General features: G+C 42.8%; 1 protein-coding gene across 6 annotated transcripts; it reads right to left on the bottom strand.

Moving 5' to 3' along the window:
• Nucleotides 1-18: 18 nt before the first annotated feature.
• Nucleotides 19-18185, bottom strand: agbl5 (AGBL carboxypeptidase 5). Of its 6 annotated transcripts, none has more exons than XM_042096002.1 (17): nt 17998-18185; nt 16568-16887; nt 16215-16386; nt 15800-15969; nt 15526-15703; nt 14994-15172; nt 14065-14644; nt 13723-13892; nt 13344-13479; nt 12949-13139; nt 12112-12320; nt 6293-6478; nt 2141-2283; nt 1973-2025; nt 1678-1871; nt 1350-1477; nt 19-747 (listed from the first exon to the last, which is right to left on the bottom strand). In XM_042096002.1, the coding sequence occupies exons 2-17, from the start codon at nt 16768-16770 to the stop codon at nt 676-678; spliced, it is 2964 nt and encodes a 987-aa protein (XP_041951936.1). In that variant the 5' UTR covers nt 16771-16887; nt 17998-18185; the 3' UTR covers nt 19-675. The 6 variants fall into 6 exon arrangements, with proteins under 6 accessions (XP_041951936.1, XP_041951934.1, XP_041951937.1 ...); XM_042096000.1 differs by having other exon boundaries at nt 16568-16837; XM_042096003.1 differs by lacking the exon at nt 17998-18185 and adding an exon at nt 17650-17961 and having other exon boundaries at nt 16568-16837.
• Between the last annotated feature and the right edge of the window lie 1410 nt (nt 18186-19595).

Raw genomic sequence — 19595 nt, 5'->3', positions numbered from 1 at the left:
AGACAGTAAACACAAGGGCTCTGGGTATAAACATTTATTAGTGTATGATAGGATATTGAGCATATTCAAAGGCATAGCCTCCCAAGCACTGGGTATTATGAATCTCTGAACAATCAATGATAATCAGTGTTGCTGTCAAACACAACAGCACTGCTACAGTATTTTGATCTGCTGACAGAATTATATAAACCAAAGAATAATAAGCACAAAGTGACATGGTTTGTAATTTAAAAACAAACAAGAACAAAATCACCAGTGAGACAACAGTACCATGCAAATGTGTGAACAATAATCAGAATAAATTTAATTTCACAACAGATAAGTCACACACGTTAATTAAAAGGTGCTATAAGTTGCAGTAATTCAGACTGGCTACAGTATGTTCAAAAGTGCTTGTGGGGCGTCAGTGACTGGCATGTGCAAGTCAAGTGCAAATCTCAAAGTCGGCTCCTTTCCATGATTTCAGTGTAGTGACAAAGCATCAGTCATCATCACTGCTGCGAATTGAAAGTTTGTGGACCAAAATGTTTCATATCTTTTCACCTGTGTGAAACTGCACATACGAGGAAAAGTGAACAGTGAACATGTTATGTCCTTGGACTGCTGAAGCAGTCATAGTGACTCAATGTCTTTGCTTTCTGCAGTTCTGTGGTACAGTAGCCTGCTGCTGAAGTGCTAGGCTTCAGTCAGCAAAAGCACTGTCCCACATACTGCTGCTGGTTCTGACGCCACTTCAGGGGTGATCTCCTGCAAAGACGGACCAGAGCACAACTGTGAGGGAGCAGACCCACTGAAACACACAATCACTCTGAATCAACTTGGGCTGTGGGTGTATGAAGAGGAAGCCGACATTCAGTAGAGGTAGAAATCACTAAAGAAACAGCACATTTATTTTGATTCATGAGTCATGTTTCAACAAAATGTGTCTTAATTGTACTTGTCCATCTTACTCTAGAACCAGTGCCATATTGGACCCCAAAAATATATTTTAAACCTAGTAACCTACCCAAAGTCATACAACATAATATTGGCATTGGATATAATGTCAAAGCAATTATGATGTAACATGCCTATGTATGCCTATGTCAATGTAGTTAGGCATACATAGGCATGATACACCTTAATACACCTTACAGACAACACTTTGACTTCTTGGGGCCCTATTTAGAATAGATCATTGCCCAGGATTGTGCCAAGAACTACCTGCCCTACATTGGTAACATATTGTGTTGATACTGTGTAACATACCGGTATTTGTTTCCACTGCTTTGCATACAAGTAGGCCTATGTGTTTGTGAATATGCACTGGCAAGGCATGTGTAACAAGAGTAAATCCATTTGTTATTTACCTGCACGCAGGAATCGGACACTGGTGTCTCTGTTGTGTTGCCATCTGAGTAAAGGTAACTGCGGGCAGAGTTCCTAAGCAGAGCTTTGGAGGCCAGACTCAGAGGAGGACCCTCCTTCCCAGTCACTCCTGCCCACAGCAACACAAACACTTTCAGTTTCATACTGAACATACAGGACCCTCCTTCCCAGTCACTCCTGCCCACAGCAACACAAACACTTTCAGTTTCATACTGAACATGCAGATGAGAAAAGCTTAATTTTAAAAGGCAACAGTTGATGCTCAAAATCAATTCTATGTGAAATGTGAGTGGGTCGGTGTTAGTTTACCTGCGAAGGACAGGTGTTTCTTGATACCAGGCTTGATCAGTCTCCACACCTTCATAGTGGTGCTGGTGTTGTCAGGGCTTGAGTCTGTGTGCTCAGTGGTCTGGGGCGCGGATGAGAGTGCCGGTGGGGCCAGGGTGTCGTTTGAGTCCAGCCTTCGCACTGGGATCCGGCTAGGCCTGGGCTGCAGCTCACACCTGAAATCAGGACCACGTACATGTAGAACACCAATCAGACCAAGCAGAGGCATAAAGGCATAATTGTGTTTGGTAGGTGTAATGGACAAAGGTATAATTACTTGGTGTATTCGATGGAAGATAGGAAGTTGATGGGCTCATCTCTCAAAGAGGTCTACAGAGAGAAAAGAAAAACTTAAGCCACCTGGCATGCAATGCTGATCCTGCTGTACGTTATATGGATGTTTATGCTTGTTAGCATGTCTTAGTTAAACAGTTTAGTCTTTAACCTGTTTGGTGAGTGGGCCCCGTTTCGGAGGTGTTGCGTGATGATGGTACCCCGCGTACAACTTGGCCCCTCTGCCCCACCGCCCAGTCCGCGTCGGAAAGTCTTTGCCTTGTGACGACGGGCGGAAATCAGGACAACTGTTGCCTGGGTGATGTCAAAAAAATGGGATGAGAAACTGGTAACACACATGTATCCACAAGCGTGGAATGGGAAAGGCACTTTACAGATGCTGCATGGTAAAAAGGCTTCCAGAGCATTCATCCTGCAGTAGTATATGGTAAATGATGTATGCCTGTTAGGTGGCAGTGATGTCAAATTGAGGCAGATAACTGATGAAAGAAATGTAGTCATGTTATTAGGTGTAATGGCCCAGAAGTAACACAACACTGTTCACCATTGTGACACAATGACCAAAGGGCACTTGGCAGAGACTTCAGCTGCACAAATGACTGACCAATGGAGTCACATTCAACATTTGATTTCCTTTGCATCCTCACATGTACATTTCCTGGCCAATGAAGTCCTTCTATAATCAATGTGAAAAGAGGAGAAGGGAATAGATAATAGCAGAGATAGCTTTAAATAGATTATTTGTGTTGTAGAAATATTATTTGTGTTACTTTGGTTGACTGTGGGGTAGTTGAGGAATCAGGTAGGTTAATGGGTGAGGTCATAGTACAGTACATGTTTTAAATGTCAAAAACCTAACCATCACGTAAAGATAATCTGTGTGATCCAGGTTCTTGATATTTGATCTTAACGGCCAATCAAATGACACTGCTGCTCTCCAGGCATGTTGATTGGCTAGAATTGCTTATCTCTTGGTCCAAGGCAATATGTTTGATCGTCCTGTACAGAGCATGGACTGTGTATGAGCACCAGGCTTTTCTGAGCACACACTCACAAAACACTTAATTTAGTGGATTACAGACATGATCTTATCCTAATATGCTGTGACATCACTCTTTGCCATAGACATGTACTGAAATCCAATGTGATTTAATGATAGCCAATGTCATCAGAGTAACACAGATTACTATGAAACCAATTAGACAAACAGGTGTTTCTTTTACATGGGCTTCCAGGTTGAAATAGGGATTATACTATAATTGTGTCACTGTCTCAACTCCACCATCATGTTGACCTCTGTGATTTTGACTTTAGAATGCATATCAACAACATCTATTTCAATGGATTTGATTTGTCAATGTCAATTTATTTGTATAGCAAATTTAAAAAACGACAACAGTTGATTTGGGTTGATTAGTTATGCCCCCCAGAGTCAGAGGGTTTGTGACGCACATGGACAAATTCTGAAATGAATGTTGTTGATGCAGAAATGAAGACCAAAACCACAGGGTTAACATGCCTCCCTATGGTATCAGACTCAAGCCTTGATATGATCTCATTTTGGATGTTGAAGGGTATTACAAGGGTCAGGATATAAAGATGCAGGAGACATCCACCAGGTGAAGACTCCAGGAAGGGGATTCTTGCAGTCAGGCATCACCATGCAGCAGCATCCATGATGGACAAAGGACCCCGTCGGTTAAGACTGTTATGCTCTTGCCCAATCGCAATTGGTGCTTTTGCATAGCATCATGCCTTCCTTTGCAAATGCAGCTATTGAGTTATAGTTGACACACACAAGAAATGAGATCAGGGAAACTCACCACACACAGGAAGGACATGGAGGAAGGTTTTAAAGTGCAGAAAAAGAGGGAAGGTCACAAACCACTTCAATTCAACCACAGAGGGGATATTTATTAGAGAAAAGGTCAGACATCTGAAATGTTACTCCACTCTACATATCAAAGTATCTATGAGATATATCCATATGCATGTGTGCAGTAGTAAAGATATGAACCACATTTGAAAGCACAGATGTGATAAATCGCACTTGAGAGAGGCGAATGAGAAGATGTGCAAGTTTTACTTCATGAAATGCATTTTTTCTCCTTCCTGAAAGCTTGAATCCCCTAGACCACCAATATTTTTTTAAAGAATGTGTATGTAAAGGCATCACATAATCTAGACTGCAGAGTGTTGTATGAAATACAAATGAAAAACATAGAACAAACAATAGGCACAGCATGGACATACATCCTTCATTGTAGCTTTCAAGCATAGATATACCATCTCTCCCCTACAACAATGTTGGATGGGTCACCACAGCTGGGAAGACCATAACCACAACTCTACAACCATGTTTCAGAACACCTGATTTACCAATCACAGGCCACCTACACAAAACTGAGCCAGAGGCCAAACTGTCTCTAAACAATCAACTTCAAACAAAAGTTGCTTTTCTTCCTCAAAATCTTGCCTTTCTGACCTCATATCCACAAGGTAAAATGATTCTAACTCAGGACATCAGTTAAGACTTCCACCAGATACCACAAGACCAGTAACACAGCTGAAGACAGTCCATCTGAGCTATCCTTATTCTAACGGGGTGAACAACTCATGTTGTGAAAAGCACCTCTGTGGCGTTTTAAATGCACGCCTGCAGACTTGATGGGGACATCTTAGAGTGTCTATAGTCAAATCATTCACAGGCTTGTACTGGAGATGGTTTGTGAGAGGAGGGAGGGGAGAAGGTTACAGAGGTGTACACTTGCACAATGATTTCAGGCTCCTGTTAGGTGTGAGTCTAAAAAACAAACCGTCTGAGGGGAGGGGGAGGGGTGGGGTGAGGAGGGGTTGTTCAACCATTGCAGTCCTAATCTAGAAGCCGGTAGCTGTTACTACAAACATCTGACAAGAGTTGGCACACAACATATGAAGACATGGTTTACAGTTGGGTCACAGATACATACACGACAGATGCCATACGCTGTCAGATAGATACACTAACATGTGACAGCTGCTTTTTCTGATTAGTGTTCATTCAAATGCCTTTAGGGTGATAAAAGCATTGAAATGTGATCAGAAAAAAAAAAAAAAACAGAAAAACATTTGTGTCTGCTGCACATGAACAAGCATCTGTGTGTCAGTGCAGGTCTCCAGCAAACAGGATTGTTCTGTACAGAAAATAGAAGAAAACAACTACAAAAAAAAAAAAAAAAAAAACGCTTACAAATCTCAGCTGCATGATTTTAAAAAAAGCCTGTAAAAGCCTATACAAAAGGCTGAATGTCCATACACGCGACACAGACACACACACGCAGACATACACAAATAATAGCCACTATATTCAGCTGTGTTCCCATGGTTACCACAGTGTTCTGCCTAAATAATATACACTTTGACTTTTACATTATGAGTGCAACACAGCAAAAGAGTCATTTGGCATGTTCTAAAGAAACTCACACATAAACACCATTGGAATTATCAAAGGTCCTTGTACATCTTTCAATAACTATGAGTAAAAAAAAAAAAACAGAGATTGGTCACAGGTCGTGGAACTGCTTCTGATATCGGTTAAAAAATCCTCCAAAAGCCTCCTTTAGACTTTTAATGTTCCTACAGCATGATAATCCTATTGTGCTACAAGAGGTTAATATTGTGTGTAATATTGTGTACTAGTGTGTTTACACTGTAATACTTTCAAATAAAGAGTAGTGTAACATGTGATCTTATGGAATATTTAGGAGAGCTTGCATCCGGAACAGAAATGCCTTTCCCCTCTCTGATCTTTCTTGATTACAAAAAGACACCTTTGTCTCATAAAGACACGCTTATTTGCTTGCCTTAGCCTTGCAAGTTAATAATCATATTAAATAGCTGCTACAGGGAAAGACATCATAAAATATAACAGGGAAATGATAAGGTGCTACAGACCAGGCTGTTAATAAAATTCTTTGCTTATACAGGTGCATGTCATCTCAAATAATAACAATGATTTTTTTTTTTTTTTTTAAATCTGAAATTGGAGACATCAGCTATGGGTTTAGCACCACACTTATGCACTCCACACACACACACACACACACACACACACACACACACACACACACACATTGCTCTCAATCCTGGGAAGGTCGCATGGCCTGGACCTGCCCTGCCTGGGTGCTGGCATCACTGAGGAAGGCAAGCGGGGGTAGGCCCTGATGGAGCAGCGGACTCAATTTGGTGAGGAGCCCCGTGCGGGGCATGGCCTGCAGGGAGGGTAACAGCTGAGCCAGGCTGGGCGGCTGGAGGGAGTACAGACCTGCCATGCTGATGGAGCAGGGGCTTGGGTTGGGGCCGGAGGTGGAGGAGGAGGAGGAGGAGGGCGAGGAGGACGACGACGAGGAGTTAGAGAGGGAGGGGCGAGAGAGGGCAGGCTGGCTGGTGTTAGGAGACCGTAACAGAGGACGGTGGTGGTGGGATCGTCTCTTCTCCTGAGCCTTAGACTCTACAGAGACATAAAGACACACGTCTCAGTCATTCTCTCTCTCTCTCTCACACACTCACACTCATTCAATTACAAACACACATGTGCACACTCTTCCACAAAGGAACACAATGGCATGCAGATTTTTTTTCCTTTTAAAGTAACATCTTCAAATCAAAGCTTGACAAATCAAAGCTATTGGAGAAGGGTCATTCTGTGTCAAATCAGATAAGGTTGTTGCTGCACCATCTCAGATTTTATTCAAACCTTATCTATCTCAAGAATCAAGAGTCCCAAAACCAATGTCTGTAACGTTATTTTGTTCAAATCCTATGTCTCCATATTATTCTCAACCCTTGAAATTACTTCAGTTTTACAGCCTGAATATCACATTGTCTGGTAAGCAATGTTTGAGCATTATTATAATGAAAAGTATTATTCATAGGCAGCCCAAACTTTGTAGGGTGGAAGACAAACATGTTCGCAGTATGACTGAACCATTAGAAGTTTCTACGGCATTTTCATTTAATGAAATTGAATTAATTTAATTTTGTACAAGGCCCAAGACTTGGAAAAAAATGCAAAAACTTGTTTTTGTAAGCATTTGATTTTAATCATTATTTTTTTCTTTACATACTATATTTTTAGCCTGGGTGCCAGCCGAATGTAGTCCCGCCCACAACATTTGAGGTCGGGAAGTTCGGTCTGGCATTGCTCCGTTGTGGAGCAACTATGCTCGCCCTAGATCTGGCGGACCAATCAAATCGGGCTTTACAATGATGGACAGGTGAGCAACAGCGCCTCATCCATCACGTCATCTGAGCACGCTTAGATTAGGCCTAGATGTGATCTAGCTGTGGCTAGAAGGAGACATGGCTTTTAAGACCCCGTATGGAAAATGTATATTATTTAATGAGGTTTCTACTGATAGTTCCGGTCCTTGATTGTGATTGGCTGAATCACGTTCAATGCCGTTGTAAAATCCAGCACAAACATACACCTTGACCGCATTCCGTTCCACTGTTTCCCACAGAATTGAATTCCATTTGTGGTGGTTGGTTTGCAGAATTAACTTGAATACAACAACAACTTAGCAACAACAACAAATTAGCACAGCGTGGTTATAATGCTGAACAGATTTAAGCACAATTTAGTACAACCTGGAAAATCATCGTGTGGTGGTCCATGTTGATATTGTGGTGGGCCGCCACAAATAAGTCAATGTATGGGGCTTATTGTACGGGGCTTATTGCTTAGTTTATCACTGAAAAATGATTATTTCTGAAAACTTTGGCCAAAGTTGAGATGTGGGAAAACTCATGGTTTCACTTTCATCAAGGGAAAACAGTGTGTTGCATTGTGACATGTTGTTCCCTTCTTCGTTTGAAATCTCTGATTGACCACCTGTTCGAGGGATTTGCGAGAGTCTTTTCCAGCTGTTTATAACATGTTTGTAGCATATCAGTGTTCAACAGAATTATTTTTAAAAACGGAGGGGATATAGGCTATCAGTTTTTTTTCCCAATAGCCTACCCTACTACGTATCTCTTAGTCTCTTTTACAAAAGACCAGAAAACAATGTTAAGGTATTTGTGGAAAAGAAGGATGGTTCGTGTGTACTTCCTACACCTCACAGTAAGCTATTTCGTTGTTCTGATTGGTTAGGTCTATCCAATTGAGTGCAGAGGCATTCCCCCCCTGTATTGGTTGAAACACGCCCCATAATTACGTCCCAGTGGAGCAGTATCAGACTCATATTCTGACTAGAATTGAGTATGGCTACGTCAGGCTACTATATTTTATATATATATATATATATATATATATATATATATATATATATATATATATATATATATATATATATATATGTTGTACCAATACTTGAGCTCTCCACATATAATGGGCTTGAAGATTTTAAAGATTAAAAAAGGGGAGGTTGTGTTTTCCGGTCATTTTCATAGGTTTAAAATGGTATGTGGGGTAGCTCCTAGGCACTTGAAAATCAATGTGAAAGTAGCTCAGTGTATGGGCATTTAGTGTACAAAGTGCCAATGTTGTACCATAGATAAATAGAGTCAAAAACATTGCTTTGCTACAGAGCCCAGAATAAAAACCCATAAGTATACAATGTAACCAAGTAAGTGTATTTATGTATAATAATAATAATAATAATAATAATAATAATAATAATAATATATTTTATTTAAAGCGCCTTTCTTCACCCAAAGACACTGTACAATAAGATAAGAGTAACACAGACATAAAAGCAACATACAGGGACAATACATGTAGACTGTACACTTGGTGAAATACACTATACATGAATGAAACATGGTACATTATTGGCACTTTATACACAAAATGACTATAGGCTGAACGTTTCCCATGTTGATTTTTGTGTTCATACTAGCTACCCCACATACCATTTTAGTCGTATTAACATTACCCAAAAACAGTAATCACACTTTGTTTTTATCCTTAATATCTTCATGTGCATTTGTTGCAAAGACCTCAAAAATGGTCAACACTAATCAAGTATTGTATTTGCAGACCCTCAATATCACCAGTTTTGCACTTTTTTCCATATCTAAGGTGTTATATAATTAATGGGCATGCAGTACTAACTTTTAACGGTTCAATCATACCGAGAACGTGTCTATCTTCCACCCTACAAAGTTTGGGCAAGCTAGGATTAATACTTTTCAAGTTTTTAATGCCCAAACATGGCCTCCAAGACAAAGCGTTTCTGAGTGCAAAAAATATACAAAATCAAAAAGGTGGAAAATGTATGAAAACATTGGAATTTAACAAAAAATATTTTACAGGTCTTAGTTTTGGGATCTAAATATTAGGTATAAGTATAAATATACTCTTTTGATCGAGGGAAATTTGGTCTCTGCATTTATCCCAATCCGTGAATTAGTGAAACACACTCAGCACGCAGTGAACACACAGTGAGGTGAAGCACACACTAATCCCGGCGCAGTGAGCTGCCTGCAACAACAGCGGCGCTCGGGGAGCAGTGAGGGGTTAGGTGCCTTGCTCAAGGGCACTTCAGCCATGCCTACTGGTCGGGGTTCGAACCGGCAACCCTCCGGTTACAAGTCCGAAGCACTAACAAACTCTGAGCAAAATCTGAGAGAGTGCAGAAACCATTTTCCTGAATTTTGTCTGATTTGACACGGAATGATGTATGAAGGTATATTTGGTGCAAAAGTGGCGAGCACATTTAACTGCAGATTTTGCATGCGCACATTAAAGTCATAAATGTGTAACAGTAAAGTTGAAGTTGTACATAATTTTTTTTTATATCTTGTTAACACAAAATAGGGGCTACGGGTTCACAAATCCTTGTTACAACAAATCCTTGATTGTACACAAATCCTATCCTGTGAGTCACAACTTTCAAGAGTCATGCACTCGACACTTTTGCTCCAATCGTTGCAGCGCAGTTGGTGCGAAACACATTTGCACATCCGTGTTTCATAATCTGAGAACATGCACAACATTTGTGCATTTGTAAACCCAAATGTGAACTAATGCATCAGAAGTTGTGCATCTGTGAAATAATTTCTCATTAATAAAATTCTACAGATCGCTTTGATTTTCTTGCACGACTACAAGTCAATTGATACAAGCGCTCGAATCTGCTTCTACGAGTGACGGATACTTTTGCACCACGATTTGTATGTGTGCACGTCGAGCGAATCGATCGAGAAAACAAGTGCTCGCCACTTTTGCACCAAATATACCTTCATAGGGATGAGGGCTACAGTATTATCAAACAAAGAAGCATGGAGAGAAAACAAGGCACATATGCACAAGCAGAGCAGCTACAAGGCCAGAGTTTACACACCACTTCAAAAGGTCCACTATGTAACATTAATGCAAAATGGAACCAAGATTAGTCTGCATTCACATGCTCAAGCTATTGGTCTCTTGAAGAGCACAGAATATGTTGACATCACCAACTACCAGACAATCGTTTCACCAAATCACTGATACAATATTTTGAAAAGTGAATTTAACATCTGACTAGCAGGAAAATAAGAAGTAATTTCATTGTTCCTACCTCTCCATTCAATTAACATGGCTATGTTAACAGCAGCTCAGGCTGCTAAATTTGACTTATTATTTTTAATTAATGTGATATATTACTGCACATCAACATAAAAAGAGCACAAGCAGGGATCCATTGTGTGTTATAGAGAAGAAAAGCCCTTGAATAATTTGACTTGATATCTAAGACACATAATCCAAAAGCATCTGGATTTGCAACTTCAAATGGCAAAAAGCATATAAATAAGGTCCCAGAATATCCCTTCATGGAAACAACAGGTTCTCAACATCCAAGCTCCTCAGAACTAGAGATGCACCGATTGCAATTTTCTGGGCCGATACCGATTTCCGATTTTTCATAAAGTTTGACCTGCCGATACCGATTTTAGCCGATTCCGATTTCATTTCTTCTAACCATTTTACAGCACACACACAAAAAGTTATTTTCTATCTTTTCTTTAATAGAACATGTTAATATAGAAATGTAAATCAACTTATCACAGTGTTACTGTTATGGAACACCCATTTTTTTTCTTCTCACACAGCGCACGTCTGTTTTGCGGTGAAAAAGATAAATCCAAAAGAACTACTAGGGCTACTGTATGTCACTGCTTGTTGACAGCTTATTATCATGTAATAATAATAATAATAATAATAATAATAATAATACATTTTATTTATAAAGCACCTTTTCAAGACACCCAAGGTCGCTTAAAAAAATAAAGATGTCGGACGGAGCGGCACAGTCGCCAGCGTACCCGTGACACCAAGACATGACAAATACATTTAAAAAATAACAAACACAGGACAAAAGATGTCGGACGGAGCGGCGTAGTCGCCAGCGTACCCGTGACATCAATACATACAAGACAGACAACATAACAAATAAACAAAAAAAAAACGTTAAAAAAAAAGAAAATACATTTAAAAAGGGGGAAAAATTATGTTAAATTAGTCCAATTTCCAACCGGATGAAAATGTAGCCTATGATCGCTAAACTTTGTTTATTTTGAATGTCGCAATCGGTTATCTCTGTTCAGCAGCGCTTGTGGTTCAGCTGTGGGCACGCAATTAGCGGCAGGGACAGGCGATGATGAGCGATGTTTACATAGCCCAATGAAGTGACAGCTTAGTAAATTCCACGCAGTGGAAGCACAGCGTTTGCTGCATAGAAAAACTCAGTAGCCTATTAGCGCTTTCTTTGTAGCCCTACATCCAGCCCTGAGTGTTGGCCTGGTTGCTAGCTTCTTCAAACTTTGCAAACTCAGCTGGATGTTGTTACAATTGCGACGCGCGAGTGCATTTGACCGGCATAAAATTGGCATGTCTCAGACTGACCGGCCGGTCGCCTGTCATGGCCGATCACATGAAAATCGGCCAATTCCGGTCAGCAGCCGATCTATCGGTGCATCTCTACTCAGAACCCATGTTATTCCAAGCAATCGGGCCGACAGAGCCAACAGCCACAGTGTGAACATGGCAACCAGTTCAATCCCATGCTCACACCTTTCTCACACACAGTCCTAAACACACCCATATATGGTAAGCTCCTCCCCCGTATGGACAAGGAGGCATGTCTTCTGTATTCTTACCTCTGACTGGTCCCAGGGCCCTGTGGGCGGGCCTGTGTGGGGTGGAGGAGGGGGCAGGGGCGTGGCCTGAGGGACCAAAGCCAAAGGTGAAGCTGGGGGAGCTCTTGAGCTGCGGGGACACCTGCTGGCCACCGTGGGGCGCGCCGACACTGGTGCTGTTGCTACGCATCCGGCTCAGGGAGTTCTCTGAGGCAGAGGTGCTCAGGCCACTAAACAACAACAACAACAAACAAACATAGATTTAAAAAATACATTAAAGACAGATGCACAAATAAACTAACAAACAAACTAAAGACAGATACAAGAAGCCATCAGTGTGTTAGCTGTTACTGTGAACTATCAAAATGCACTGTGCACAAATTGCATATTAAAACACTCAAAAATAAACTAGAAACAGTAACAGAATGTGAAGGAATTCATGTTTTGATGTAATAAAACACCTCTGAACGGTGTTGCCCAGATATCTTCTAAAGTATTGCTAACCAGCTAGCATTAGTCTGTCCTCCCGTAGTACCACTTTGTATCTTTATTTTTGTTTGTTTAATGTTTATTTTCATTATTGATGTTGATATTTTATTGACATTATTGTTATGATTACTATCCTTAATGTAGCCCTTGCATCTTTCTATAACTGTTCACTGTGAATTTTATTATTGTAGTTCTAAACTAGATTTGCTGATTCTTTCATTAGGAGACCGACATGAATATGAAGTAACGGATATTATCATTCACAAATACAGTAAATTAAATGAAATCAAATAAACTAAATGAAAGTAAATGAAAATGTGGGTTATACAGTGGAGTGGGATGAAGTTGGCTTGTTTGACTGGTTCTTACGTGTTCTTAGGGGGGCTGCCAGTTTTGGAGCCGTTCCTCCTGACACTGGTGTTGACTGCTTTGCTGTTGCGCACGTGTTTGAGCAGAGAGGCACGCAGGTTTGGCAGGCAGCTGTGCTCCGACAGAATGAGCCGAGGCCACGGGTTACACTCCGCCATGTCCAGGGCTGCCACGGCGACAGCACGCCCCACCTTACACACACACACACACGCACACACAATGTGTTAAGGATACCTAAAAATCCCACTTGGGACAAAATTATCACATTCACAGTCATGACCAAACCGATATTTCATTCTTACAGAGTTTCAGTATTTACAGAGTGGTTTTGAGATTAGAAACATATCATGTATGTTTGAGCATGAGAATACCGTGTCTCGGTACTGCGCATTTACCTGCTCGTATATATCAGGTGTGTATTTGGGTGGGAAGGTGGGAGGTGGTGGGGGTGTGGCTCGGCCGTTGTCATGACACGCAGGGGGAATGGTATTGACCGAACGACCCGTATTGTAGTTGCACTCCAGAGTGTAACTGCATACATGGGAAAACAAAGGATGTCTGATCAAACATCTGAATCTAAGTAGAACATTTATGCAAAACACAGAAGTGAGTTATTTAAGCATTGTTGATGACAATGTTACACAATATACAATATGCTTTCTCAGAATAACATGACTTGGCAATAACAGTATCGTAAGGGATTGAGAAAGAACACCCCACAAGCAGGTTTGCAGTGTGCAGGTGTGCTTTACAGAGCTCTACAGACAGCCGTACCTGTGGATGAGGCCAATAGCTTTATGAATGGCCACTCTTCCACTGCCCTCTTTAGACTGGCCGTCACGCTTGTCCCGTGCATACATATTCTTTTCGGAGAAGTTACAGCCCAGGTAGTCAAAGTGGGCAGAGTTCACGGCTATCAGCTTTGGATAGAGCAGATTCTCCACCTTCAGAGCAGGACAGATGAAAGAGAAGTTAGAGAGACTACAGCTGCTAAACATTAATTCAAGCTACTAAAAATAGACCTCCTGATAATAGAAACTAGGGCATATTAGCCAACCACACAAACATACATGCACACACAGACACGCGCATGCACTCACACACACACACACACACCTGATCATTTTCATCAGTCAAGCTGTTCCCATACATGAAACACCCCCGCTTGGAGGCGTGGCCATGCAGGTCTACGTAATAGGCCACGCCGCTCTCTTGGGGCGGGATCTGCTCCATGGGAGCCGTGCCCTGGGGTGCAGGAGCCCCGGGGTTGGCCACCGCCTCGTTCTCGTCACAGGGCCCCTCCTCCCGCTCCACGGTGTCCTTCTCCCAGCTGCCCGCCTCGCCCTCGGCCTCCAGCTGCATGGGCAGGCCAGGCATGGTGATGGCCGGCCCATCCCCGCTGCGCTCTGCCTCGTTCCTCCGGTTGAGCCGTTCCAGCTCGCTGGGCTGGTTGGGCCCGGGGCAGGGGCAGGGGCTGGGCCCGGGCCCGGGGCCTGGGTGGGTATTGGCCAGGTTGGAGATCTTGGCACTGAGGGGGCCCTGGGTGCTGGAGGGCTTCCAGCAGGGCGGCTGGGGGCCCAGGCGGTTGTGCTGGTGGTGGAAGAGCAGCAGGGCTTTGGCCCCGTAGATGGAGGGGTGCAGCTCGGGACTTGGGCACAAGTACTGCCTGTTCAGGTTGACCCCGCGGGAGTCTGTCCTGTTGAAGGGAGAACGGATGACATCAACACCTGAGTGGCTCTCTTTAGGTCACTCCAGATTGTGTATCTGGGTCAAGCTTCACATTACACAACAGCCTTGCCTTGGCCTAAAAGAACACAGAATATCTGAAATGTGATATAGCGAAATGTTGTACTGTGACCTCATCTGCTCTTGTATGGGCAGTGTTGTAATGACATGTGTAAGCATGGTACATGGACAGATCACCAATGCACATTAACCTACTTAATCAACTCTTCCTGCGGGTTAATCCTTGTCCAGGAAACCAGAAAATTAATTTAACATTCATGAAGGAGAGCATCACATTGCCCTTTGGCCCCTTGACTGACCTGTAGTGACCTCTGACGACCCCGTCAGGGTTGAGCATGGGAATGAGTTTGAACACAAACATCCTGCGCAGTATTTGGGACCGCGGGTCATCCGGATTGAGGATAAACTTCAGGAAACCGTTGAAGACAAAACTGGACGGCGTCTCTCCTGGATGCACTCGACTACTCAGGAAAAACACCTGACAAACCCCACAGACACACCACAATCAAAACCCCAGCTATTAGTGGTCAATATGATCCAAGCACATTGGGATGTTCAGATACACGACAACACAGAGTGAAATGTCACTAATGCATGGAGAGATTATACAGTAGAGATGCTCACAGTGTCTGATGGAAGTAAAAAATGTCCAACTTCACAATCTACCTTAATTAAATTCACATGTACCGTACAATGACAATTTCCAAGATCCAGTTTTGATATGCATGTGATACAAGCATCATTCAAACATCCTCCTTTTAAAAAAAATAAATTTACATACAATTACAGGATTAAATTACACATGAAAAACTACATAATATGTGCTCATACCCTTTTCCCTACGAAGCGATGCGCTCTGGGAGCGCTGTGGTCAGGGAAAAGTTTGTCCAGCCTGGGCTCTCTGTCCTCCTGGATGCCGTGGCAGGAGGACACCGTTAACAGGTCCACACGGTGCCCGTCCAGAGAGTGGCACAGCAGCTCACGGTGGTAATACACAGAGTCAACAGGACTGGGGAGAAAGGCACAACCCACCAAGCCTCAAACATCCATAACATTATCATAACCTAGCAATAACGCATCTGTATGTGTGTGTGTGTGTGTGTACCTGCATGGTCCTAGAGAATGGGTGGTGCTAAGCAGCCTTTGGTCCAGCTGCTGCAGCATGTCCTGACACTCGGAGTAAGAGAAGGGGTAGCAGAAGGCAAAGTAGGTGGTGGCACCACGCACCTCTAGCAGGCGATGGACAAAGGACAGGGTGAACTGATTCTCTGACAGCTGGGGGAAACCACAGAAACACATCCACTCAGCTTTGACCGTCACCATCCTTACACAAGTTCTCAGTCCACACACCCCAGTATTAGACATAATAGGTCCTGACTGAGGAGCAGAATCAGTCACTGAGCCTGACTAAGCAAATTAGGCAAAGCTGAAACAAAGAGATTGAAGCAGATGATATCATCCAATGACTCAAGCAGAGGAGAGGAGTGGGGTGAGGTGAAGTGGGGTATGCGCTGGCGTACCTCAAATGTGGGCCGTTCCCGAACCCTTTCCCAGCGCGTCTTGACGGGCAGTGTGCGTACAAACGGGGCCATACCCTGGGAGTACAGCTTGCTCTGCTTGTTCATGTTCATCACATTAATCTTCAGTAACTTTCCTGGGGCGATACCCCGCACACTGAAGTAGAACCATGACCTGAAAAGATCAGAAAGCACTCTTATTCCAGGCACCAAATGTGACCGGTCTTAAAACTATCGGTAGGGAGGTAATTACATGACAAAGTCAGATACAAATGCTGTTAATTGGGATCTCAAAAATGCCAGAATATCAATGGACACTTCTGTGTCATTCTGCAATGTAACCAGTTGCCACTCACCGGTTGCCGTTCTCAAACTCTGTGTCTGCACAATCAGGCTTGGTCCAGATGTTGAACTCATAGTCTGGAGTGGAGAGCGAGCCATTGTTGCCGTTGGCAGCGGACTCCCCATCTGATCCAGCCCGGTCCACTCTCTCCACCCTGGCCAGGTTCCCAGAATCAAACCGAGAGCTGAACACCACGGGGCCAAACCGGGCCTCCATGATGGTCCACAGTCCACCAGCTGCCGTTCAGAACTCACATCATCTATCTCTTGACACTATGGAGGAACTATAGAGTAGTTTCCACGTCACCTTTAGGGTTCACAGAACCTTAAAATGCTACAATACAACAAAATGATTGAAGGTATATTGCTCATTCAAAGCTGCAGCAGTGCCCATTATTAGATTTTTCAAAAGCAGACCAAGGAGTGGTTACATCCTACAAATAGTTGTCCTTGTGTACCCATGATCTGTGGTCTGGATGAAGCTCTGCGTAATGTCAGCCTGAATATTATTAAATGAATGAAAACTGAATATCTCGGCGATTACAATCGTTGAATGACTGTTGAATTGATGGCTGACACTCAGCTGACACTATGCGCACGCCAAATATGATCTACCACCTCAACTAAAAAGCAACAGCTTTTGCTTTGAAAATCAAAACAACACCGCCTAGCAAGCCAAGCGAGTAACGTGTAATTAGAAAGAAACTATTTTAATTTGCACAGCTGTTCGTGTTGAAGTTTACTGGGTGCCCTTAACGATACGACGCCTGAAAATGAGAGTTCGCCTAGTTCTACATTAATGCCTCCTCTTCACAAATCTCTAGAGAACAGACATCCTGTTAACAGGCTGCTGTGTGTATGGGTCCTCCTGCTAGCTATGGCTTAAGGCTAATAAGCTTACAACAATAGGCGTCCTTGTCATTTTCGTAAACATTATCTATACAAACACCTTTATCAAATATATGTTGAGCAGATAGGCAATGGTCATCCTTTAAATCCAGGAAGCGAACATAGCTTCAAGGCATTGGGTTGGAGTCATGAGTTAGTGTACAGGGTTGGCTAGGTTGCTAATGACTACAATACAAAACATTCTCACCAATCAAACAACCAACCTTGGTGCCAGATAAGCCAACGTTGTGCTGATTTGAAACAAAACAATCGATCGCATGATGGCAACTGGTCGTCGTCTGGATGGTAAAATATGGCTGTTTGCACATTGCGAAACTACGATGCGTTTTTAATCAATTTTGCTCGTTCTAGCTTAGAGCTAGCTCAACATAAGACAGATAGCTAAGGTTAACGCTAGCTAACGTTAACTGGATGGTGTTAAAAAACGATAATGTCATGATATGCCATAATTAACTTGGAGATAACTTCACAACTACCAAGAAATAAAATGCTTAAAACATAAGATGATTTGTGGAATTTGAAAGGTTATCGCTACCTCTTATCCGTTCCTGTCTCCCTCCTCCTCCTCCCGACCACTGGTCTTTAAACCCAAACAAACAAACCCACTGAGCTAAAGAGACTGTACACCAAAGACGCTCCACTCAACTCACGAAGCCTTCTTTCTGTTTCGTCTGAACGAGACGCTGATCTGAGGAGACCATAGACTGTTGGTGCATTCAGGGCACTTCGGAATGACAAGGACCGCCCCCATGGCTACTTTGTTTTTCGACAGCAAGTGTTCATGTGCTTTGCCGTCGGAATGTGCCACAACAAAGGTTAAAACATACACTCACAAATTCTAAACAAACAACTGTATTTGCTTAAAATATAGTGTAAGACGCTTGTGAAGGAAAGATATGCAGCTTTCAAGTGACAAAAACGGCAAATTCCCAAGTTCACATTAAAACACATTAAAAGGCCACATGGACTACAAACGAACTACAACGTGACGACAAAAGTGATGATGAGCCCCTTACTCTGTTAGCAAAATCTAGCCCCAGTTTCCGACCTCTGACTCACACATTACGTCAAAGATTGTTAAGGCGGAGCAAGATACTTCGTCGTAGTTCATGTCTATGGGCGCGAAATGGGGATCGAATCCTGTCTGCATAAAGAGGCGTGTCGATGACGTATTGACGAGCGTACGTTGCAACCGGCCAACAGCAGCTGCATAAATAACCGGCGCACACCTGATATAAGGTTGATTTTCTCCAGACTGGAATGCTCAAAAATGCTAAAAATGTACCTGAAATGTTCAGAAGGGTTTGAGGATCATGACAACGTGCCCGAAATTCACATTCCTAACTCTATAGAACCAAGACCTTAGCATATGTGGTGAAATTCTGAGCTATGCCCATAGACTTCAATGGAGCAGTCGCTGCCTCTGCTCTGCATAAAGGGGGATTTTGACCCCCCCTCGTGCGATCCGGGTTCCCGGAAGTGGCTCCTGATGAAACATCTTGCTCCGCCTTAACAATCTTTGATTACGTGACGTGAATGACGCGGAATGATGATGTTTTCACTTGGAAAAAGTTTTTTCCGAAGCCCATGAATGCTAGGAAAATATATAGAGCTGGACAGTGTTCTGTCTGTTTAAAGTGATGCGAGCGCTAGTCCAGAGCTGGTGGCTGGCTGCAGTACAATGTGTAACTCTGCCCATCCCCATGTATTTCAATAGACCTCTCCAGAATAAGTCCCGCCTCCGTAACTTCCGTATCCATCCAACTTCCGGGCGTCGAATGTCTATGGGAAATAACATGGCGTTTCGAAACATCATACCTGTCAAACTCTGTAGGTGGCAAAGTAGAAAAAAATGGTGGGCATACTTCTGCCATCTAGTTTCCAGTAGATTTTTTGATTGTCGGGCTGTACCTTCCACCGATTCCCTCAAAACGTGCAGAAAAGAAGAATTTGGAAATGTAGGTACATCCTCTTGAACTGTGTCTTGAACTTAAACAGGATTATACCTCCTCGGGTTTTGTTTTTTTAGAAATCGTACTCTGATTTAAGGCGAGTCGAACGTCTGTATCTGAACAGCTGCAAGTAAAACTATGCGGCTAGTAGCTAGCTATCAACAGCACCAAGTTCTGTTGC

This window comes from Alosa sapidissima, chromosome 6 (genome assembly GCF_018492685.1).
Source record: "Alosa sapidissima isolate fAloSap1 chromosome 6, fAloSap1.pri, whole genome shotgun sequence".
Lineage (NCBI taxonomy): Eukaryota > Metazoa > Chordata > Actinopteri > Clupeiformes > Clupeidae > Alosa > Alosa sapidissima.
This window is presented reverse-complemented; position numbering and strand designations above follow the sequence as displayed.